General features: G+C 43.6%; 1 protein-coding gene across 3 annotated transcripts in view; it reads right to left on the bottom strand.

The window, feature by feature from the left end:
* Positions 1 to 25,939, bottom strand: part of LOC109883768 (kremen protein 1) — a 119,228-nt gene that overhangs the window by 76,912 nt on the left and 16,377 nt on the right. For all 3 annotated transcript variants that reach the window (XM_031807036.1, XM_031807042.1, XM_020475803.2), the window contains exon 2: positions 5,486 to 5,648. In XM_031807036.1, the coding sequence (XP_031662896.1) occupies positions 5,486 to 5,648 (163 nt within the window). The remainder of the gene's footprint in view (positions 1 to 5,485; positions 5,649 to 25,939) is intronic.

The following is a 25,939-nucleotide window of genomic DNA, read 5'->3' on the forward strand; positions in this document are numbered from 1 at the left end:
AGGAACTGTAGAGATCTTTTCAGAGTGACCATCAGTTTATTGGTCACCTCTCTGACCAAAGCCCTTCTCCACCAATTTGTCAGTTTGGCCAGTTGACCAGTTCTAGGAAGAGTCTTAGTGGTTACAAACTTCTTCCATTTAAGAATGATGGAGGCCCACTGTGTTCTTGGGGACCTTAAATGCTGCAGAAATGTTTTGGCACCCTTCACCAGATCTGTCCATCGACAGAATCCTCTCTCGTAACTCTACGGACACTTCCTTCGAACTCATGGCTTGGGTTCTTCCCTGACGTACACTGTCAACTGTGGGACCTTATATAGACAGGTGTGTGCCTTTCCAAATCATGTCCAATCAATTGAATTTACCACAGGTGGACTCCAATCAGGTTGTAGAAACATCTCAAGGATGATCAATGGAAACAGGATGCACCCGAGCTCAATTTGGAGTCTAATAGCAAAGGGTCTGAATACTTATGTAAATAAGGTATTTCAGTTTTTATATATTTTTTACCTGTTTTTACTTTTTCATTATGGGGTATTGTGTGTGTAGATTGCTGAGTCCCCAAAAAATATTTAATACTTTTTAGAATAAGGTTGTAACAAAACAAAATGTGGAAAAAACAAAGGGATCTGAATACTTTCCGAAGGCACTGTACTTAAGTATCAAAAGTAAACATAATCGCTAAAATGTCAAACTTGACATAATTTCAAATTACTCATTTTTCTGTCCTGCTGAGCATTCAAAATGTAACGAGTACTTTTGGGTGTCAGGGAAAATGTATGGAGTCAAAAGTACATCATTTTCTTTAGGAAAATAGTGGAGTAAAAGTAAAAGTTGTCAAAAATATAAATAGTGAAGACATACCCAATAACACGACTTAAGTAGTACTTTCAAATATTTTTACATAGACCTTTCCTGAAGTCTAATAACTAGTGGCCTCATGGGTGGAATGCTATTCATATTTTTCATAAATTCATAAATAATAAACATTGTGTTAGAAACACCGGATTTTCTGCTTTTTTTTATGTCAAACAAGGTTTGCTATATTTCAGTCTTCTGTGTTGTATATAAACTGTAATATTGTGATGCAAACTCAAAATCTGACATGGTACAGGTGTCTACTTTTATTAAGCCCGTAACAATGTGTGTGAGGTGTATACTTTTACCAAGAATCACTGTGTGTGACCCTGATTTAGCCCACTGCAGCAAAAGGTTAATAAGTACACCACTGGACCTATGTGAGTGTTGTCTGTGAATGCAGCTGACAGCAATGTCTACTAGGCTATGGGCATATGTATGGGAGGTTATGGGCCTATGATTGTGAGTGTTGTATGTAAGTAAGTAGGGCTGTGTGAGTTAATATTAGTCATTTAACAGATGCTCTTATCCAGAGCGACTTACAATTAGTGCATTCATCTTAAGATAGCTAGGTGGGACAACCACATATCACAGTGTTGTGTTGTATTTGAGTGTAGCTGATCGCAATCATAGGCCTATGAGTGTGGTACATAAGTAAGTATGGCTGTGTGAGTGCTGTAGCCAAGTGTTTTATATGAGACTGACAGCGATGGCAGGAATTGTGTTTTCCAGACAGCCCAGACACGGTGGTGTCCCCTGGCATTCCCTGGATCAGTGGGGTGAGGAGGACTTTGCTTGTACAAACTCTTCAAGCGTGGTTGGCTTCCCGTGATGACAAGGATAAAAGGACCGCCACCATTAAATATTCACACGTGAATGTCTGAGAGGGGCAAGGGGGGAAACAACCCCACACCCCCAAGCACACACACTAACACACACGCTCATACACACACAAATGTACACATGCACGCACACACACAAACACACTTAGGGGATTCTGTGTCAAACCATCTGAGAGGGAATCTCTCCCCTGACTTCTCAGAAGCATGTCTCTATGTGCTCTACTTCTAAAGACTTGGTAGCATTTTAAGAACAGTCTGCCTAAGTCAATCACATCATACACCATGCTGCATGCACCAGAAGTGACATCACTACGTGTATCTTCAGACAATAACAGGAATTTAAAATCTCCTTGCTGTATGATTTTATCGATGTGTTGTGTGAGTACACTTTCTCATGTAAATAAAACCACGGCAGATTGAACAGAGTAGGGAAGAAATATAACAGGGAAAGGCAGAATGGGGTTGCTGTTGTAAAGTGTCTAAACAATGTTCAGAGATACTAATAGTGAGGCTAAATGCTAACAGACAAAGCTAACTCCACCAGCGCCAGCTTCCAGCATACTAACAGTGAGGCTAAATTCTAACAGGCTAAGCTAACTCCACCAGCCAGCTTCCAGCATACTAATAGTTAGGCTAAATGCTAACAGGCTAAGCTACCTTCACCAGCTAGCTGCCAGCATACTAATAGTTTTTAAAAGTTTTTTTATTTCACCTTTATTTAACCAGGTAGGCCAGCTGAGAACAAGTTCTCATTTACAACTGCGACCTGGCCAAGATAAAGCAAAGCAGTGCGACAGAAACAACAACACAGAGTTACACATGGAATAAACAAACGTACAGTCAATAACACAATAGAAAAAAATCGATATACAGTGTGTGCAAATGAGGTAAAATGAGGGAGGTAGGCAATAAATAGGCCGTAGTGGCAAAGTAATTACAATTTAGCAATTAACACTGGAGAGATAGATGTGCAGAAGATGAATGTGCAAGTAGTGATACTGGGCTGCAAAGGAGCATAACAAAATTATAACAATATGGGGATGAGGTAGTTGGATGGGCTATTTACAGATGGGCTATGTACAGGTGCAATAATCTGTGAGCTGCTCTGACAGCTGGTGCTTAAAGTTAGTGAGGGATATATGAGTCTCCAGCTTCAGTGATTTTTGCAATTCGTTCCAGTCATTGGCAGCAGTGAACTGGAAGGAAAGGCGGTCAAAGGAGGAATTGGCTTTGTGGGTGACCAGTGAAATATACCTGCTGGAGCTCGTGCGTGCTATGTGGGTGCTGCTATGGTGACCAGTGAGCTGAGATAAGGCGGGGTTTTACCTAGCAAAGACTTACAGATTACTTGGAGCCAGTGGTTTTTGAGACGAATATGAAGCGAGGGCCAGCCAATGAGAGCATACAGGTCGCAGAGGTGGGTAGTATATGGGGCTTTCCTGACAAAACGGATGGCACTGCATCCAATTTGCTAAGTAGGGTGTTGGAGGCTATTTTGTAAATGACATCGCCGAAGTCAAGGATCGGTAGGATAATCAGTTTTACGAGGGTATGTTTGGCAGCATGAGTGAAGGATGTTTTATTGCAAAATAGGAAACCGATTCTAGATTTAATTTTGGATTGGAGATGCTTAATGTGAGTCTGGAAGGAGAGTTTAAAGTCTAACCAGACACCTAGGTATTTGTAGTAGTCCACATATACTAAGTCAGAACCGTACAGAGTAGTGATGCTGGATGGGTGGGCAGATGTGGGCAGCTATTGGTTGAAGAGCATGCATTTAGTTTTAATTGCATATAAGAGCAGTTGGAGGCCTTGGAAGGAGAGTTGTATGGCATTGAAGCTACTCTGGAGGTTAGTTAACACAGTGTCGAAATAAGGGCCAGAGGTACACAGAATGGTGTCGTTTGCGTAGAGGTGGATCAGAGAATCACCAGCAGCAAGAGCGTCATCATTGACATATACAGAGAAAAGAGTCGGCCTGAGAATTGAACCCTGTGGCACCCCCATAGAGACTGCCAGAGGTCCGGACAACAGGCCCTCCGATTTGACACACTGAACTCTGTCTGAGAAGTAGTTGGTGAACCAGGCAAGGAAGTCATTTGAGAAACCAAGGCAGTTGTCTGCCGATAAGAATGTGGTGATTGAAAGAGTCGAAAGCCTTGGCCAGGTCGATGAATACGGCTGCGCAGTATTGTCTTTTATCGGTGGCAGTTATGATATCATTTAGGTCCTTGAGCGTGGCTGAGGTGCACCCATGACCAGCTCGGGAAACCAGATTGCATAGCGGAGAAGGTACGGTGGGATTCGAAATGGTCGGTGATCTGTTTGTTAACTTGGCTTTCGAAAACCTTAGAAAGGCAGGGTAGGATAGATATAGGTCTATAACACTTTGGGTCTAGAGTGTCTCCCCCTTTGAAGAGGGGAATGACCACGGCAGCTTTCCAATCTTCGGGGATCTCAGACGATACGAAAGAGAGGTTGAACAGGCTAGTAATAGGGGTTGCAATAATGGCGGCGGATCATTTTAGAAAGAGAGGGTCCAGATTGTCTAGCCCAGCTGATTTGTAGGGGTCCAGAATTACAACTCTTTCAGAACATCAGCTATCTGGATTTGGGTGAAGGAGAAATGGGGGAGGCTTGGGCAAGTTGCTGTGGGGGGTGCAGAGCTGTTGACCGGTGGTAGGGGTAGCCAGGTGGAAAGCATGGCCAGCCGTAGAAAAATGGTTATTGAAATTCTCAATTATCGTGGATTTATCAGTGGTGACAGTGTTTCCTAGCCTCAGTGCAGTGGGCATCTGGGAGGAGGTGCTCTTATTCTCCATGGACTTTTCAGTGTCCCAGAACTTTTTCCAGTTAGCACTACAGGATGCAAATTTCTGTTTGAAAAAGCTAGCCTTTGCTTTCCTAACTGCCTGTGTATATTGGTTCCTAACTTCCCTGAAATGTGCATATCGCGGGGGCTATTTGATGCTAATGCGATACGCCACAGGATGTTTTTGCGCTGGTCAAGGGCAGTCAGGTCTGGAGTGAACCAAGGGCAATATATGTTCCTGGTTTGAAGTTTTTTGAATGGGGGCATACTTATTTAAGATGGTGAGGAAAGCACTGACTGACAGAATGAGGTCAACATCCTTCCAGGTTTTCTGGGCCAGGTCAATTAGAAAAGTCTGCTCGCTGAAGTGTTTTAGAGAGCGGTTGACAGTGATGAGGGGTGGTTGTTTGACCGAAGACCCATTATGGATGCAGGCAATGAGGCGGTGATCGCTGAGATCCTGGTTGAAGACAGCAGAGGTATATGTAGAGGGCAGGTTGGTCAGGATGATATCTATGAGGTTGCCCGTGTTTACGGATTTGGGGTTGTACCTGGTAGGTTCATTGATAATTTGTGTGAGATTGAGGGCATCTAGCTTAGATTGTAGGACGGCAGGGGTGTTAAGCATATCCCAGTTTAGGTCACCTAACAGAACGAGCTCTGAAGATAGACGGGGGGGGGGGCAATCAATTCACATATGGTGTCCAGCTCACAGCTGGGGGCTGATGGTGGTCTATAACAAGTGGTAACGGTGAGAAACTTGTTTCTGGAAAGGAGAATTTTTAGAAGTAGAACCTTGAATTGTTTGGGCACAGACCTGGATAGTGTGACAGAACTCTGCAGGCTCTCTCTGCAGTAGATTGCAACTCCGCCCCCTTTGGCAGTTCTATCTTGTCGGAAAATGTAATAGATATTATAGTGAGGCTAAATGCTAACCCAACTCCTCCAGCTCAGGCTCCAGAGGGGGTCTCACCTGCAGTAGTTGTGGCTGCCAAGACCCCCCTCTCCGTTGGGGTACTTGAGGGTGTTGTAGGGGTGCTGGAAGGTCTCATTCCAGAAGAGGCATGGCTTGCCCCCAAGGAGGCTCGTCTGGTTTTGGCAGCCACGGTAGTCCCCTCCATTGGCTGTGTAACATTCTGGAGAGAAAAAGAGAGAGAGGGAGAGGGGGAGGGAAGGAGGAAATTAGGGAAGGAGGGGGGAATGAGGGAAGGAGAGAGGAAGAGAGAGAAGGGAGAGAGGGGAGAGAGAGATTTAACAAGTGTTCACTGTGTTTGGCATTTAGAGAGAAAGATCTATTCTGATAAAAATCCAAAGCTTGGCTTAGTTTTTTTCAGTCATGTTTTCACATCAATGTAGTGACCTAGTCGGTTGTTAATATTGGGCCAAAAGAGTAGGCTTGAATTATTAGCGTTTTACACAAATAGGATACAATCAAAATAACTGTAAGTCTTGGAATAGTTGTGTTCTTTACCCAATTTTAGATTCTAAAGATGGCCAAATGTGTTAGATAACTAGTGTGAGATCAATCACACAATATTGTTCCAATTAATGCCCTCCAAATGTGAAGGGTCTTGAGAAACCCACTACGATGTATACAGTAAAAAAACAAAACAAGCATGGTTTGAATTTTCTGTCAAATTGGACGACAACCATATGGAGACGAGAGAGAGAGAGAGCGCGAGAGCAAGTGAGAGAGAGAGAGGGGGGGGGGGGGGACAGAGAGAACAAACTAAAGCACGGTTAAACAACTTCATCTCCACTCTTAACGCTCAAGCAAAACACAAAATGGAGAAAATATAAACTTTTTTTCTCAGACAACAAAAGAAAGAGTAACCAAATTATCACAGTGAAGGGAGTCTGATGAGCCCTCATTGCGCAGTGTTTCACAGGGGCTCAGAGGGAGGGAGGAGGGTCTCTGGTCTGGCCAGCACAGACACAGGCCCTGTCTGAAAATACATCTTAAACTCTCATCTACTTGAGGTGCAGTACAGTGAAGTATAAAGTGAAGCTCTGTCACTTCTACTGTCCACCCTGCTTGCAGTGACAGCCATATGCCCTGAGAGATAACGCTATGATGTCGGTCTCTCTCTGCTTCCCCTTTGGAGTCTAAAGTTTAAAGCTCATTTCCTGTTCCACAGCATCTAGGGTAGAACATCATTCAGATCAGTCTATCCCAACAGTGTTGTCTATACACCCTCGTGAAGCAGCCCTGTACAGCTCGTTTACCGGCCTGTTTGGGAAGAGACAGCAGCATCACAGAGCCTTGGAAGGACTGTTCCCAAAGTCACCCACGCAGCTCAGCCCTAGATGTGTTAGTTCACAGACGAAGGAGTCAATTAGTCCTACCACTCGGTATTGGTCTCCCCTGATTCCCGTTTTCTCCTCAAGAGACCCTTACCCAGTCCTCCATAAGGCGGATCTATGGAAGAACACCGAGCAAAATACAGCAGAAACTAAATCAAAACGACTTCAGTCATCCAGTGTTGTCTGTATGGAGGTTATGGGGGTTTGATATCTGAAACACAACTTGTCTGAAGTCATTCCTTCTATGTCTCGTGCCAAAAGTAACAGGAAACACATAAAGAAACTCCAACAACGTATTCTGCACTAATAATCACATACAATAGTTTCCCTCGTGAAACACTATGTTCTTGCAGAAAAACGAGCTGCCTCCATGTCAAACCAGGAGAGGCCTCCAGTTGCTTTCAGTGTCATGTAAAAGTGGGTTTTAATTAAAGAAATAGGGCAGGCGCAATTGTTCGGTAAGCCCTACCCACGATCCATCAGCGGTATGACAGACTGACAGGCTTCACTGCTCGTAAGGAGCTGAGGGGGTGTAGGGCTTCAGTAATTATGAAGCCACTCCATTGTCTGTAAACTGTAAACAGCTCCTCACTCCCTCAGTGAATTAGTTCTGCCAGTGTCTAGGTCTGTGTGGCTCAGTATCATAAAGTGAAGGGGAACGAACATGTATTCATAAAAGTAGCAATCTGGCTTTATAGCGTTAGGAGACGTGTCACACTCGTATGGGGAGTATAGAGAGAATGTAAACAGAGAGAGATAGCATCAGTGATCAGTCTGGCGTTCAGAGGACAGATGAGGCGGTTTAATAAGGTGGGATGATTGTGTGTGTGTGTGTTTATTTTTATTTTACTAGGCAAGTCAGTTAAGAACAAATTCTTATTTTCAATGGCGGCCTAGGAACAGTGGGTCAACTGCCTGTTCAGGGGCAGAACGATAGATTTGTACCTTGTCAGCTCGGGGTTTGAACTTGAAACCTTCCGGTTACTAGTCCAATGCTCTAACCACTAGGCTACCCTGCCACCGTGTGTGTGTGTGTGTGTGTGTGTGTGTGTGTGTGTGTGTGTGTGTGTGTGTGTGTGTGTGTGTGTGTGTGTGTGTGTGTGTGTGTGTGTGTGTGTGTGTGTGTGTGTGTGTGTGTGTGTGTGTGTGTGTGTGTGTGTGTGTGTGTGTGTGTGTGTGTGTGTGTGTGTGTGTGTGTGTGTGTGTGTGTGTGTGTGTGTGTGTGTGTGTGTGTGTGTGTGTGTCACAGGATTCACACTGAGCAGTGTGGAGAGTTTGAGGGCCAGTTCCAGTGCGTTTATGAGTCACTCATATCCCAGAGCAATCACGTCAAGGGTGCTATACTCTCCACTCCAGTCATCTTAGACAGACAGCAGTACCTTGCAGGAAGCGTTGAGGCAGAGCCTTGCATGACAAACAGGCCTCGTGTCGGTCCTTCAAACTAGACACACACACTAGATTGAAATTGAAGCGACTGATGTTATTGTGCCTGCTTTACAAAGCAATAGATCAGAAGAGATAAGGAGAGGAACCCAACGTGACTTTGTGAAATGTCTCCTATTTGTTCAATTTTTGTGAAAGTTTACTGTTTCAGTGTTCAGTACTTTGGATACTACTCCTGCTGTTGGCAGTCATGTCCCTGCTATGGCGAAGCTATCTAACCCTTCCAGGACGAGACGGTAAATAAGACAGTGTTTTCCTAGCGGCCGGGCCAAGGGCTTGATGTGGTCTGAAGGCACCATTTGCCTGCGGTGGGAATGGGAAGTAGTGTATCTGCAGGGACTCCGAGATAATTGAGGCCATCTTAAAGATGAATGGAGTGTTTAAAAGGCCTGCGGAGGAAGGGAGGGAGGGATACCATGCACATGTCCTTCAAAACGAAAGTTCCTCCCGCTATAGGATGAGGATAGGAAGAGAGATCCAAAAGCTGTGACAGAATCCATCCACTTACTACAAGGTCTCCATCCGAAATGGTACACTATTCCTTATTTAGTGCACTACTTTTAACCAGGACCCATCAAAAATAGTGCTCTATATAAGGGAATAGGAGGCTATTTGGGACATACTCCAGCTGTCCTCTTCCCTCTGATTGGTGACTATCGCCACCTCAGCTCCCCCCCTCTCTGTCAGCATGTGACCATTCCACTCATGTCACATGACAAGGGCCTTTCTTGTGGTTGCATCACAGCCTGATGGGAAACAGAACCAGAGACCACGACCGCATGTGAGAGAGAGAGAGAGAGAGAGAGAGAGAGAGAGAGAGAGAGAGTGGGGGGGGGGGGGGGGTAGAAAAAAACTCTTAAATACATGCAAGATCCTCAAATAGAAAAGTCCGGGAAAAGGGAGGAGAAGAGGAGGATGGAGGACTCGCCCCAAACCCCAACCAGCAAAGTCTTGCTCTCGCAGGATACCACACAAACCCAAGAAGTCTTAAAAAAGGAAAGAGAGGAGGATAATTCACTGAGAGCTAATCGCCCTGTTATTATATTTGTCGGGATTTGTGGGCTAATTACTTCCATACTAAGACTTCAAATAGTGCTCGTTGGCGAGTGATGGAGAGAGAGAGATTGAGAGAGGGATATATAGAGAGGGGGAGAGAAAGAGAGAGAGGGGAAAGAGAAAGAGAGAGAGAGAGAGAGAGAGGGAGAGAGAGAAAGAGGGAGAGAGAGCTGTGCCTGCCTGCTTGTGGTCATGTGATTTCATTGGTAAACAAAACAAACAAGCAGACAAACAAAGGGTGTTTCTCTGTAGAGAGCTGCCAGGTCACGCTATTAATACAGCACTGTGTTGTTGTGTTAGCTATGAGCAGGGATGAAACAAAGCGCAAGATAATTACATAGGTCTGGTTCTAAAGACAGATTTAAGGAGCTTCCTCCATCCCTCTCTATATCCCCCCATCCTTCTATCCATTCCGCCATCTTTATTGCAACCCAGTAGGGAGTAACAGAGGACCAACCATGAGGACTGACTGTAGGACTGACTATATATATTTTTAAATTTGCATTTATTTCATCTTTATTTAACTAGACAAGTCAGTTAAGAACAAATTCCTATTTACAAAGACGGCCTACCAAAAGGCAAGAGGCCTCCTGCGGGGACAGGGTCTGGGATAAAAATTAAAAAAATTCAACACGACAAGAGAGACAACACAACACTACATAAAGAGAGAACTAAGAAAACAAACATAGCAAGGCAGCAACACATGACAACCAAACATGGTGGCAACAAAACATGGCAGCAGCACGGTAAAACATGGTAAAAGCACAAAACATTATTGGGCACAGACAACAGCACAGGGCAAGAAGGTAGAGACAACTATACATCACGCAAAAGAGCCAAAACTGTCAGTAAGAGTGTACATTTGAGTCTTTGATTGAAGAAATTGAGAAAAAACTTTCCAGTTTGAGTGATTGTTGCAGCTCGTTCCAGTCGCTAGCAGCAGCGAACTGAAAAGAGGAGCGACCCAGGGATGTGTGTGCTTTGGGGACCTTTAACAGAATGTGACTGGCAGAACGGGTGTTGTATGTGGAGGATGAGGGCTGCAGTAAATATCTCAGATATATATATGAGGTAACTGACAAAATAAAGTAAACACCAACATAAAGTGTCTTAATAAAGCATTGGGGCACCACGGGCCGAACTCGGCTAGGCGAAACGAACATGTGTGCCTGCAAACTCCGTTAAAAGACCTTCATTTGAGAAACAAGAAAAAACGAGTACTGCTTGTCCATTCGGAGACACCGTAGTCAGTATACACTTCCTCAAAATAGTCTGAATTAATGTAAGATAATTCAAGAAATCTGTCAGTAATTGTGACGTTTTTGCCATGGAGATTTTAGTCGCGCGATTTTACATTTTACTAACTGACCACAGCCCGCGTTTAGCTAGCGAAATGTCCAACCACGTTTCGTGTGTTTGAACCTGTCCCGAAACGAATATACTGTTGACTAACCCCATTCCGTACAAATTTGCGCAATCGCGGCATTCAAACGAGGCTGCAATGAAAACTAATGGGACTGTAGCGACTGTGTTGGCATCAAAATCTGGTGTGAGAACTACATTTCTATTCAAGCGTTGATTGACATGGTAATGGCCCGATAGTACTGGAGAAAAGTTTTTAAAAACGAACCCCTCTGACACTGTACGTTAAATTGTGACGTTTCATGACGAAACATACAGCACGCATAAAGCAACTCATTCTGTTTCGTACATCCTCTCTCTACCAGGTGTAGCGCTTCTCTCGCAGATTAAAAATAAGAAAGGGACAGGGTCAGGGGGGGATACCTAGTCAAAGGGACAGGGTCAGGGGGGGATACCTAGTCAAAGGGACAGGGTCAGGGGGGGATACCTAGTCAAAGGGACAGGGTCAGGGGGGGATACCTAGTCAAAGGGACAGGGTCAGGGGGGGATACCTAGTCAAAGGGACAGGGTCAGGGGGGGATACCTAGTCAAAGGGACAGGGTCAGGGGGGGATACCTAGTCAAAGGGACAGGGTCAGGGGGGGATACCTAGTCAATTTGACAACTGAATGCATTCATTTTTTGCGTCATCACTGCAAGCCATCAGGACTCTCAAAAGTCGTTACTTACTTCTGAAGATAACTTTAGCGCGCCCTAAAAACCTGATTCAAATTCGACATAAACTCTTCATAGTGTTTTATTTACATTTTAGAGGTGATAAGTTGGACAGATCAGGTTTCCCCACACTGCTTATCTCCCCCTTCCCCTATCACACAGTAGGTTTCTCTTCCCCACCCGCCATTTTTAAAAAGACCCGATGGAGCTCATTGCCTTCTTCAATCATGCAGAGATGTGCAGCATGAAGGTCTCGTCATTGATTTGGCCGGGAAGGGGATAAATTGTGCTTTACAATGGTATTCATATTACAGTTGACCTGGAAGTATTACGTTTTTGGGGTGCTAAAATAAGGTCAATTGTACGTTACAGTGTGATGTACAAAAGTGCATTCGCTAACTATAGTTGGTTCAGAGTTATTTTTGATATTTCAACCTGCATGTCCTGATCGCGTCTGGTGTGGATGGACAAAATCAACATGCGTGCAAAGGCGGACGCACGCGTATGCCCGGTCTAGTCAGAATGTAAAATGTTTGGTGCAGTATTTCTTAAGTGATTTTTTTTAAATGAAAACGATTAGTCTCTGGTTAAAAACACCTGCCCGCCTGCAAATGCAAGTAGATTTTGGCATTGGTGGGTAAAGATATCTATTTCACCAGCCAGGTTGGCAGATGGTCAGGGCTCCACAATGCGAGTATTTCACTCGCATTTGTGAATAAAAATAGTCAAGTATGATCACATTTCTAGTAAAATAAATTCTACATTAGCTGTTCTTCAAAGTATTTTCCATAGCTGGTAAATTGGGTCAAAGAACTATGAAACCTACATAGCCTATTCCACCTTGCACTGCAACAATGCCTGGCTGGGGGGCTGTGAACATGTGAAGAGCTGAAAGATTCATTTTTTATAAGCACAGCGCACAGACATACAAGTTGGTCTAATTTACTTGAAACAAAATACTATTTACATTGTTTTGTTCACAATCTAGGTTGTTTTCCTGTTATTGAATTTCAACTGCTAGGGAAAGGAGAAGACAACGCTTCTCTACTCGTCAGACTCAATCTCGCAAGCACAAACATGACTGGAGTCGCGTTAGGACCCCAGGCATGGAGTCATTGCTGAGGACCAAAACTAACAAAAATGTCACAAAATGTTGTCATAACATACGCACAAAACCATCCCAAACTGTTTAGGCTGGGAAGCATGCAGAGGCCTTCAGTCCACACTTCCCTGTTTTCGAAGCACGTGACAAATAGAATTTGATTTGAGGAAGGCACCGCAATGGCAGAGGGGGAAAGCATATTTTTACAGGTATACTGCAGGGCTGTGAAGTTTTAAACAATTACAGTAACTTATTTCCCATGAGGTGTTTTAGATACAGCATTCCACTATGGGATATCAGGGGTCTAGACTTACAGGTTACAACTGTGACTAAACAGGCAAGATGCTCTCATCCTTCCAAGGGTCAACAAAAGTGTGAACGTGACTGAAATAGATAGACTTGCTACAACATCATTGAAGAGAGTCTTATTCCCACATAAGTGAGAGATGCCCCTTCACTACCCCAATGTCTTCCTCCAATACAATGACTTGTTTCCTTTAAAGCCATTGTCCTTCTGTTTTGTTAGTGACCTGAATAACGGAGCAATAAAACCATGGAAACCCAATTTAGCCCTAAAATAGCTTCAACACTACCCCGAATACCCCCCCCCCCCCAGGCCACCACCTCACCTACCTAGCCACAAGTCCAGGGGAATCCTTGCCAAAATGGAATCAGTAGCATCTATAAAATGTGGCTGCTTCTCGTTCTAACGTGCTCCTTATTATTTACTTCTACTCACCCCGTAATGGGAAGAGACGAGTGTAGCCTTCAGTTCTCTCTCTCTATTGTCGGGATACAACATGCCGATCGAAAGTAAAGCTTAAAGAAACAAAAGTTGCCTCAAGCTGCTATTTGGCCTTCAATTAAAGTCTTTGACTGATGTCGGAGAATCTATCAGAAAATAGATTAAAGGTGATACAGTATCTACCTTTAAAACAATCGCCACAGGGGCTTGGAATGATGTTTGACAGAACACAGCAGCACAGATGGAATGAGGGTACAGCTTGGTCTGGGTGATCCAAGTGGGCAAATGCTGCGTCCCGATTCTCCACCCTTTTACAGGAAGTGTGCACTTCCACCATTGTCAAATCCATGCGAGAAAGTATGGAAGTCAAGTGCACACTTTGGGTGAATCGAGAGGGGGGATGAGGAAGTGAAAGATGGGACTTATACACTGACTATGACCTGAAGGAGGACGTTGAAACAAAAGTGGAAAGGAAGGACCTGACATGTGTGAGGACGAAATGCCAACGTGACACAAGGGAGGACGGGTGTCACTTTAAACTACTTCTCCTTAGCACTTCCTGTCAGTTTCCCTGTTTGGTCTTGAGTCACTTTGCTCTAGCCATCTGCAGTTTCAGTGAGACAAAGACAAATATGAAAATGAAGGCATATTTTCCAAACATGATTGAAAGGGTATTCATATCCTCACCTCCTATTTTACACACACACACACACACACACACACACACACACACACACACACACACACACACACACACACACACACACACACACACACACACACACACACACACTTCACCTCTGCCTGCCTCTCTCCATTACTGTATCTCAACCTAGTTAATCTGCCATGTCCCAGGCCTCTAAGTGGACTAAGTAGACAAGGTTAGCAGGTTAAACAAATATAGAGGGGGATATGTCCATCCTGCTACACCATTCCGCATACTCAACACATGCTCCCGGTGAACTCACTCTAAACCAATTCTGACACCAGAGTAAACAAGGTGGAGATGAGGTTAGGGGGAGAGAGGGGAGGGAGGTGAGTGAGTGAGTGTGTGAGAGAGAGAGAGAGAGAGAGTGTAAGAGAGAGAGAGACAGAGAGAGAGAGAGAGAGAGAGAGAGAGAAAGAGACAGAGAGAGAGAGGGACAGAGAGAAAGAGACAGAGAGAGAGAGAGTCTCAGTGAAACAACATGGATACAGCCAGGGGCCGCATTTATAAAACGGACTTACGATCAATTTTGATTTTAAGTATGATTACACAGAATACCACGTCTAAGTAGTTATTTATAAAACCTTACATTGACAATGGAAATGACAGTGGAAATGATCTTATCTCTACTCAAAGTCTAGACTTGACGTAAGTGATTTTCCTACTGGTTGTGTAGGGGTATTGCAGTTTGGGACACATATGCGTCCAAACCTGTGGTGACCTTTGCATTAGCTTTATGAACAATTTGTTAGGAATGATCAATTAAAGGTGTGAGGAATGAACTGCCAGATGCAAGGTGTTTTGAATTAAAAACAGGATGCGATGTTCTATAAATAGTGTGTCAAATTAGAAAAAAGTAACCATGGCTGTTCCGGCGTTACTGGAAGACATTGAAAATCTGTGCTTTTAGAAGGGAGAGTTTTCAGAGACCGGAACGACTTTGCGCACGATGATCCATGGCTTATAAGTCCAATGGCCTATCGTCTCCCAAGAAATGTTCTGTTAGATTTGTGCGCGGATTTAGTCCCTAATCTGGAAAGGAAGACACTCTGTAAATCAAGCCATATCCATATCTGTCCAAGTACTGTCAACTCTGGGATTCCTCACTACTGGGACATTCCAGAGGGAAATGAGTGACAGGTCGGGTATATATATCACAGCCATCATTCAGCAACATCCTGCCACAAGTGATCGAGGCGATTCTACACATATTGTCCATGAGATCCCCATTTACACCCTCATTTCATTTCCCAGGGGTCGTACTGTAGGTGCAGTTGACTGCACGCTTATTGCCTTACACGCACCGCCTGTAGATGAACATGTATATGTCAACAGGAAGAATTTCCATTCATTTAATGTTCAGATCATCTGCGATGCCCGTACGCAACTCCTCAATGTGTGCTCCAAGTGGCCAGCGTCTAACACTGACGGTTTTACCCTATTAGGTGACCGGTGCTATCCACTGAAAAAGTGGCTTCTTGCTCCCTTTGCCGATCCCCAAACAGCAGAGGAAATGCGCTGCATTTTGGCGCACGGCAGAACAAGGTTGGTTGTGGAGCGCACCGTCCGATTGCTGAAGGGCCACGTTGCCTTGATGCATCAGGGTAAGGTCATTTCAGGACAAGGTCATCAGGACCATGTCATTTCATTGAATAAAAATGCAAAACTTTAATTTAGTTTTAAAATGGGTCAACTTAAAGCAACATATACCAACATTTTATATTTAGCATTTTATTGAAATTGCACACCCAAATCTCTGGCCAAATAGCTGAAAACAGTTTTTAGTTTGGCCCTACGGTTACTGAGATGTCCCTTTGAAGCTTGTTCATTTTGTAGCATTGCTAGTGTAAACGAATGGAATCAGCTGATTCATATCATTTCCACTAGCACTGCAACAAAATGCGAACAGATTTCAAGGGGACATCTCAGTAACTGTAGTGCCTATTAGCAGTGCAAGTTTGTTTGACAAGAACATTCGGGTGTGCAATTTCGAACTTAAATATAAAATGTTGGCCTGTTTTAAGAATTAATGTTTTCCCTCCACAATCAAAGGTGACACGCATCATACTGGCATGTGGTGTGCTCCACAATATAGCCCTGAGATATGGTATTGAAATGGATGCGGAGATTAGAATGGACCCCCAAGAGCCTCCTAACCCCCCACCCAATGGAGCACCTGCCCCGGCTGATGCAATGAGAAGGAGGAGGCAGCTCAAAAAGAGATTGGTGGTAAGAAACAGAATGCCAGACAATACATGAAGCATAGTTTTTTTTATTCACGTTGTGGAAAATGTTCAACAATTGCATTATGTAAATGAATCAAAACCCTAACTATTCTTCTGATTTCAGTCACAATCTGCCCTAACCAATGTGTTCAACTCGTTCTGGGTTTGCAGGACTGAGGCGGTCAACACGCAAACTGTAGACGTAGACACAGATGTGGACGGACCCTCGACACCTGTGGCCAAACCTTCCGCCTCACTCCTGGCACCTGCTGATTTGGGAGCCTCGCGCACTTTATCCCTGGGTGGAGGGCGCATGGCTGCAACGCAGCTTCCGTTGTGGAGGGGACACACTCACCCGGCGCACGGGCTGCAACACAGCTTCCTCCGTTTCTATGTGAATAAAATTAATCAGTGCACGTCTGGTATATTAAGTTACTGACAACCACGTTTCACTTTCTCTTAATTTGTCACGCCCTGGTCGAAGTATATTGTGTTTGTCTTTATTTATTTGGTCAGGCCAGGGTGTGACATGGGTTTATTGTGGTGTGTTTTGTCTTGGGGTTTTGTTAGGTATGGGGTTTGTGGCTTAGTGGGGGTATCTAGCAAAGTCTATGGCTGTCTGGAGTGGTTCTCAATCAGAGGCAGGTGTGTATCGTTGTCTCTGATTGGGAACCATATTTCGGCAGCCATATTCTTTGAGTATTTCGTGGGTGATTGTTCCTGTCTTTGTGTTTGCACCAGATAGGGCTGTTTTCGAGTTTTCATGTTTATTGTTTTTTTTCCGTTAGTTTATTCATGTATAGTTTTTCTTCATTAAACAAACATGAATCATCATCACGCTGCATTTTGGTCCGCCACTCCTTCACCAAGAGAACATAATTACTTAACGTGATCCAGTGATGCAGTCGTGGGGGTTTCGCGCCCCGACTTCCCCGTTTCCGATGTTACTGCTAAACGATGTAAAAGTTGGGATTAAACCATATGAAAAATAAAATAAAGCAAAATAGAAGAAACTCACCTTTTTTGAAACATTCACTGTTGACGTCAGAGCATGTGACAGAGTACGCGCTCTCCAATGATTGCCCCAATGCGCTGTTCCATTTGGGAGAGCTCACGCGTGCCAGGCCCCCCCTCCCGTTGCCTTAATGCTGCGGTTATGTATGGCTATTCTTTTTATCCCTTGCAGTTTAAGGTCAGACCATTTATTTTTCACATCAGCCACAGTTCTGTCTTGCTGCCTCACGTCGTTCACCGCAGCGGCGACATGCTCCCAAGCTACCTGTTTGCCTTTGTTTGTCAACCCACTATTTAGTCCACCGAATAATACATGCTGCCTGTCTTCAATCTCCTCTACCATCGCCGTGATCTTATCTTCCAAAAAGCTTGCATTTCTCTTTTGGTCCATGGCTATTCCTGACTAAACCCTCATTTGTGCTAGTATTCTATAAGGGGAAATCGCTGATTGTAACACGGAACCCAAACCGGCTGCGTGCGTGCGCCATCGTCCATAAATTGATTTTGTCCCCCCACACCAAACGCGATCAAGTCACACAGGTTAAAATATCAAAACAAACTCTGAACCAATTTTATTAATTTGCTAGCTTGCACTTGCTAGCTAATTTGTCCTTTTTAGCTAGCTTGCTGTTGCTAGCTAATTTGTCCTGGGATATAAACAATGAGTTGTTATTTTATCTGAAATGCACAAGGTCCTCTACTTCGCCAATTAATCCACACATAAAACGATCAACCAAATCGTTTCTAGTCATCTCTCCTCCTTCCATACTTGTTCTTCTCTTGACTTTATATTGCAATTGGCAGCATTCATAAATTAGGTGCATTACCGCCACTGACCTCGTTCGACTTTCAGTCACCCACGTGGGTATAACCAATGAGGAGATGGGAGAGGCAGAACTTGCAACGCGATCTGCGTCAGAAATAGATTTCTATTTTAGCCCTTGGCAACACAGGCGCTAATTGGCGCGCACGAGCAGTGTGGGTGCAATGATTGAATAACATATTTCTAAATGTATTTTGCAACGCGAGCAGTGTAGTCAGCCTGTAAGGCACATTCGGTCTGTAAGGCACATTCAGGTGCCGTCCATTTTAAGTTCATTTGAGATTTATAGATCACAGGTGTGTAAGTTACAAATGGGCTTCTTAGAATGTGCGTAAGCAAGGTTTTTTATGCTCAGTATCTTTTATGAATCGAAAGAAAGCACACCGTCGGTAATGACCTTAAGACTAAGTATATATCTAAGAACATTTTTATAAATGAGGCCCCGGGACAGAGCAGGAGAGAGGGAGGGAGACCGAGAGAGAGAGAGGCTCAGTGAAGTTGCTCTGTTCCAAGGTACACTATTAGGGTGTTTAGGAAAGATGCATCTGAAATCATAAACCAAACTGTAAATTAAGCGGGTGCACAGAGACCAAAGAACACACGATGAAAGAAAGAGTCAATGGGAAAGAGAAAAACAGAGAGATAGGATGAGAGAAGAAAGAATTAGACACAGAAAAAAAATGAGGAAGTGAGAATGAAACAAAAGGAGTGTACCAAAGAGAAACCACAGGAGAAGTAGTGGCAGAGCACAAAAACGCGAGAGATAGAAAACTCTTTCTTTGTTGTTAGAACTGTTTTCTTCAAAACCCTCATTCTCTCCATGTTGCTCCAGTGAAGTAACACTTGGTTGATTTGATTTCCTATTGTTATGTTATGACCCAACCAAGCCAAGGCTCATAAAAAATGTACAACAAACAAAGACAAAGCTAGCAAGCGCCTAGCTAACATACACCAGACCAGCCAGGTCTCAGCTCAGAGCTCCAAATGCCATTCCAGATGAGCTCTGTGGTGCAGTTACGTGCTGGGCCCCTATACCAGCAAACAAACAACCAATGTAGGGCTTAGAGAGAGAAAAAAAACCGAGCCTGTTTAATTTGTCTGCTAGGAAGGAAGGTAATGAACACACAAACACAAACACACACACGCATATGGGTTCTTAGTACTATCGGGGATTGGCTAGCTTTGGGATCTATGGCTGTGATATGGAACATGACGGCCCACTGTTGCTAAAGTCTTTTCTCATCTCTTCTTCTCTTCCTCTATTCTTCTCCTATTCCCTTTTTATATATAAAAAAAAGAGGGAGTAAAATTATCCCTACACTAACTAACACTCAGGCTACATCCCAAAATGGCACCTTATTCCCTTCACAGTGCACTACTTTTGACCAGGGCACATAGGGGTGCACTATATAGGGAATAGGGTGCCATTTCAGAGGCAGCCTCAGAGATGTGTGATACGCAGATGCAGTGACAGAACATGCATTAATCTGTCTCTAATAACCACAGCATTCCTTCCCTCCCTCCCTCCCTCCCTCCCTCCCTCCCTCCCTCCCTCCCTCCCTCCCTCCCTCCCTCCCTCCCTCCCTCCCTCCCTCCCTCCCTCCTCCCTCTCTCCTCTCTCTCTCTCTCTCTCTCTCTCTCTCTCTCTCTCTCTTCCTCTCTCTTCCTCTCTCTCTCTCTCTTCCTCTCTCTCTCTCTCTCTCTCTCGCTCTCCCTCTCTCCCTCTCTCCCTCTCTCCCTCTCCCCCTCCCTCCCTCCCTCCCTCCCTCCTTCTACTCTTCAGACGGGTGCAATTTTAATCAGCCGAGCAGCGGTGGCGACAGTGTTTTAAGTTGCATCCGATGTGGAGGACGGGGGTACTCAAACACACAGACTGCATTGTTCCAACTTCCCAGTGGAGTATGTCATTGTGCCCATGTCATTCATTTATTCTCACCCACTCTTGACTGTACTGCCAGTGTAATTCCCCAAAGGATGTCCGCCCACTGTGTGTGTGTCAGTCATTCTAATCTAGGCTGACCAGCGTGTTCCGACTTTCAAAGGCAGCAATCATTGTGCTAAATAATTTATTATAAACTGGGTGGTTTGAGCCCTGAACGCTGATTGGCTGACAGCCATGGTATATCAGACAGTATACTGGACAGTATATATGGCCAAAATACCACGGCTAAGGGCTGTCTCCACGTTGCGTCGTGCCTAAGAACAGCCCTTGGCCGTGGTATATTGGCCAAATGCCACACCCCCTCGGGCCTTATTGCTTAACTGTAAGCCTGTGGTATCTACAGTACAGAACATTAGAGTGACTTGTTGTTCATTTCCTGGCATTCTGAATGAAAGCAAAAAACACTCAGCAAGTCAATCCGTCATTAGCTTCAAACCATAAAATGTTACAGTAGAAATGTAAACACATTGATCCAGAAGGTTGAATGTGTATCCAAAATGTGAGGTCCCACAGGCATCTTTGTGAACTTCAACTCTCCTTCCTCCCTATCAGAGACACTTTCATCTATCTCCAGGGATCTCCCAAACCCCTCTTACTCTAGCCAATGCCTCACTGCAACATCGCGAACACACCTCACAAAGAGAGAGAGTGAGCAAGTTATTTTTTATTTCTTTATTTAACCTTTATTTAACTAAGTGAGTGAAGTGAGTGAGTGAAAGAGAGAGAGAGAACAGAGAGCGGCTAATAGCTGCACACACATGCCCCTGAAACAGCTCAAAGCCAGAGCCTCCTTACCCCAAACCACATGTAATTAACATACCAGACATGCCAGCCAACATGAGCACAAACAGGACGATCGAAAACAGGTGTGTTTCAAAACAAAGACCCCCTCCTTACCTCTCTCTCTTTTCTCCTTCATCTCCCTCCCTCTCCTTTCCTCTCTCTTTCTGGGCCCCTGCTTGATTACAGGCCCAAGGGAAGATGGGGCCGGACTGGGCGGATAAATAGAGGGCCTGAACTGAGGTGAGTCAAGTGTGACCTGGCATTCAAGTGCTCTCAAAAAACAATTTAATCACTTACAGTACCAGTCAAAAGTTTGGGCACACCTACTCATTCAAGGGTTTTTCTTAACCAGAAAAGTGTTATTTTATATTTGAGATTATTCAAAGTAGCCACCCTTTGCCTTGATGACAGCTGAATGAAATAATAACGTCATCAAATAAAAAAAATGTAATATACAAAACACCTGCATTTTTTAAATAAAAGTAATGTGAATAAACTATGGTTAATAATTGACAGAAGCAGTAATGGGCATTCACTACCATCATGGGACGTTCATTCATTGTTTTATTCTGTGTTGTTACCGCATTCAACCCACATTATGCATAGTGCATTTAATGTAAAAAATAAATAATCAAAACCCCCAAAATTTTTATATAATCAAACCAAAACGACCTCAAAACGCAGTAATAGCTCAGCACTACTGTTTCCTCAAGAACATGTAACGATAACACTAATACAGATATTAATATGCAATATTATAAGAATGTTATTGATGTCGAATGAAAGAGAAGCAATGAGGATTTAATGTAACCACGCAAAACCGAAGGGGGAAAGAGAGAATTACGGTGAACTTCCCAATATGTTGTCGTAAGAAGTTTGACAGTTTGAGAACCGTAGTGGAAGTAGTAAGGAGGACGTAGTAATGCCAGCTTGGCATTCTGGGTAGCAATGATTGGAACATCTGCAATAACCCAACATCCGGCCGAGTGCCAACCCGCTTGCCACAGTGAAATAATATAAAATCAGCTTGTGAGTTCTATAGCCAATGGGCTTACTTTGGAATAATTGTTCTTCAGATGAGATCAGAAGTGGGATGAAGTGCCGGCTGGAAATCTGACATAATTTGATCAAAACGTCTAAGTAAGGCTTTGAGTCATGTGTTTTGATTAGGCGTAATTGGAAAAGACCAACATTGGATTTTGTTCACCCTTGGGCATATGACAACATTACATAGACACTTCATAGCTGCACTTAAGAAACCTGGAGAATTCTAGAGCCATGTAGAACTCAAGAGTTTACCTAGCTCCATAGTTTTCGAACTCAGTATACCTATTGCTCCATAGTTCTAGAACTCAGTTTTTCTAGCTCCATAGTTTTAGAACTCAGTGTTCCAAGTTCAAGAACTATTCGTTTTAGAACGCTTCGTCAGAGTGTTGTGGGGGCAGTGGATCCACGTGGAACACAAACATGCTCCATCTGCCTCCAATGACTCTTTTCTAGCAGCATGGAGCTAGTAGAGTGTGAGTGGCAAGCACATCAGAAAAAAGCCCTGCATGTTTGTTTTGCCGATCTTTGTAAACTACAGATGGAAGTCTTGGCTGTCCCTTCTGCATTCCTCCGACTGCATCGTCACATATTGCTTCTACACCAATTGGATCTGAGAAAAAAACAAGAGAAACTGGGGCTCGTTGCTATGATGGTGAGAGAGCGGTCCGAAATGTCACTCTTATCTCTCTCCACACTAAATTCCCCCTTATCTAAAACATTTTCTAAAAAGGACCACAACAAAACACATTCATCTGTACTTTGATTTCTTTGATTTTCTCTAAATGCATCTAATGCCTGATGTTTTATCTTCCTGTTTGCCCCAGTCAGCCAACGAGCGAAGGGTAAAATACCACCATATTAAAAGGACAAAAGACCGACAGATAACCCGTGAACAAAACACACAACACCAGGACACAAAAAACAATGCACAAAAGCTGCCACACAACTTAGGGTTGCAAAGCTACAGGTCATTTACCAGTTATCGGAATCTAATCTGGGAAATTAACAGAAAATCTATGGCAATCTATCATATTTGCGTAACTTTAAAAAATGGATTCATACATAGTATTCATTTCTGTGTCCATATTGTCCATGGGTTTCCAGTAGACAGAACATATGGTTCAAGAGAAAAAAGCCTAATTCATGAAAAAAGCACCTAATCAACAATGGCATTATTTTCTATTAACTCTACAACTCTTCTAACTCTTCTGACTTATTTCACAACTGCCACCAGTTTGACGCCAAAACATTTACAAAAAATACAGTTGAAGTCGGAAATGTACATACACCTTAGCCAAATACATTTAAACTCCAGATAAAAATTCCCTGTCTTAGGTCAGTTACGATCACCACTATATTTTAAGAATGTGAAATGTCAGAATAATAGTAGAGAGAATGATTTATTTCAGCTTTTATTTCTTTCATCACATTCCCAGTGGTTCAGAAGTTTACATACACTCAATTAGTATTTGGTAGCATTGCCTTTAAATTGCTTAACTTGGGTCAAACGTTTTGGGTAGCCTTCCAGAAGCTTCCCCCAATAAGTTGGGTGAATTTTGGCCCATTCTTCATAACAGAGCTCGTGTAACTGAGTCAGGTTTGTAGGCCTCCTTGCTCGCACATGCTTTTCAGAACTGCCCACAAATTTTCTATGGGATTGAGGTCAAGGCTTTGTGATGGCCACTCCAATACCTTGACTTTATTGTCCTTAAAGTATGCTTGGGGTTATTGTCCATTTGGAAGACCCATTTACGACCAAGCTTTAACTTCCTGACTGATGCCTTGAGATGTTGCTTCAATATATCCACATAATTTTCCTCCCTCGTGATACCATCTATTTTGAGAAGTGCACCAGTTCCTACTGCAGCAAAGCACCCCCACAACATGATACTGCCACCCCCGTGCTTCACGGTTCGAATGGTGTTCTTCGGCTTGCAAGCCTCCCCCTTTTTCCTCCAAACATAATGATGGTCATTATGGCCAAACAGTTGTATTTTTGTTTCATCAGACCAGAGGACATTTCTCCAAAAAGTACGATCTTTATCCCCATGTGCAGTTGCAAACTGTAGTCTGGCTTTTTTATGGCGGTTTTGGAACAGTGGCTTCTTCCATGCTGAGCGACCTTTCAGGTTATGTCGATATAGGACTCGTTTAACTGTGGATATAGATACTTTTGTAACTGTTTCCTCCAACATCTTTACAAGGTTGATTTGCACTTTTTGCACCAAAGTACGTTCATCTCTAGGAGACAGAATGCATCTCCTTCCTGATCGGTATGATGGCTGTATGGTCCCATGGTGTTTATACTTGCGTACTATTGTTTGTACAGATGAACGTGGTACCTTCAGGCGTTTGGAAATTGCTCCCAAGGATGAACCAGACTTTTGGAGGTCTACAATTTTTTTCTCTCTGAGATCTTGACTGATTTCTTTTGATTTTCCCATGATGTCAAGAAAAGAGGCACTGAGTTCGAAGGTAGGCCTTAAAATCCATCCACAGGTACACCTCCAATCGACTCAAATTATGTCAATTGGCCTATCAGAAGCTTCTAAAGCCATGACATCATTTTCAGGAATCTTCCAAGCTGTTTATTAAAGGCACAGTTAACTTAGTGTATGTAAACTTCTGACCCACTGGAATTGTAATACAGTGAATAATATCTGAAATAATCTGTCTGTAAACAATTACTTGTGTCATGCACAAAGTAGATGTCCTAACCGACTTGCCAAAACTATAGTTTGTTAACAAGAAATTTGTGGAGTGGTTGAAGAACAAGTTTTAATGACTCCAACCTAAGTGTATGTAAACCTCCAACTTCAACTGTACATATTGACATAGTCAAATAAATCAATTTCAATTTGAGACACTCATATTAAACACCAATAGTATTCACTAAATTGATGGTTTATATGTAGGATAATGTTTTTCAGCTTTGTCATTAAATGTTTTTTTTTTTTAATCATCCTATTTTATTATTTCATATATTTTACATATGATAAGGCCACACAGAGGGCCAGAGATAATTACAGATACCTGTGATCACCTGAAGTACCCAAAAGGGCCACTAGATGTCTTGTGACAGATTACATAAAATCCTTGAAAGATAAACTTGGAACTAAACCAGGAATCACAAGAAGGAACTAAACCAGGAATCATCACCAGCCTTTTTAGCCCCCTTTCTTTTGTGTGTTTACCAGGCCATCTCCAATGTCTGGTCCTGACTTGTGAAAGTGAATCCTTATCACTGCGGTTTGTGTGTGAGTGTATGTTTCACTGTGGTCTGTGTGTGAGTGTATGTTTCACTGTGGTCTGTGTGGCTCTAGGAAGCTCCACTGTACAGAGAATCATATGTCTCCGGTCAAAGGTAGTGAGAGGGCATCCCAGTCCCACTACCATGCCTGGGAAAGAGGATCCATTACAGGGATCTATTGAGGATCTAGTTTCATGGCATCGGCCGTGTGTGACCGCCCCTGGTTGCTCGGTTAGGGCTGGGAACGGTGATGGTGCCACAAACTGTCTATTTGGCACTGGGGGTATTTGGAAACATATACACACACACACACACACACACACACACACACACACACACACACACACACACACACACACACACACACACACACACACACACACACACACACACACACACACACACACACACACACACACACACACACGTTCAACCAACTTGTTGTTCATCTCAGAGAGGTTGGATGTATTCACCTCATGAACACAGGGGATGTGTCCCAAATGGCACCCTATTCCCTATAGTAAACCACTTTTGACCAGGGTCCATACAGGGCTCTGGTCAAAGGTACTGTGTAGGGAATAGGATGCCATTAGGGAGGCAGACAGACAGCTAGCTAAATCAAGGCCTCTTGTCCTGTCAGGTCAGGTTTCAAACCCATTGAGTTTCAGCCACATTCAAAGAGATTCAGTGCGCTGCAATGGGATATCACTGGCTTACAGGGTAAGACCTGGGTCGTAAAACCAGGTCCTGGAACCAAGATGTTCCTGTGGTTCTCCAAGGATTAATCACTTCCATAAATCATTGTGTCTGTTGAGTTCACACATAACTTTGATCCAGTAGATAGATATAGATATTGCAATGCAATCCCCCTTCCCACAATCCACTTAACTCTGACTAGTTCACTTAGCTAAG

The sequence above is a fragment of the Oncorhynchus kisutch genome, linkage group LG3 (genome assembly GCF_002021735.2).
Source record: "Oncorhynchus kisutch isolate 150728-3 linkage group LG3, Okis_V2, whole genome shotgun sequence".
NCBI lineage: Eukaryota > Metazoa > Chordata > Actinopteri > Salmoniformes > Salmonidae > Oncorhynchus > Oncorhynchus kisutch.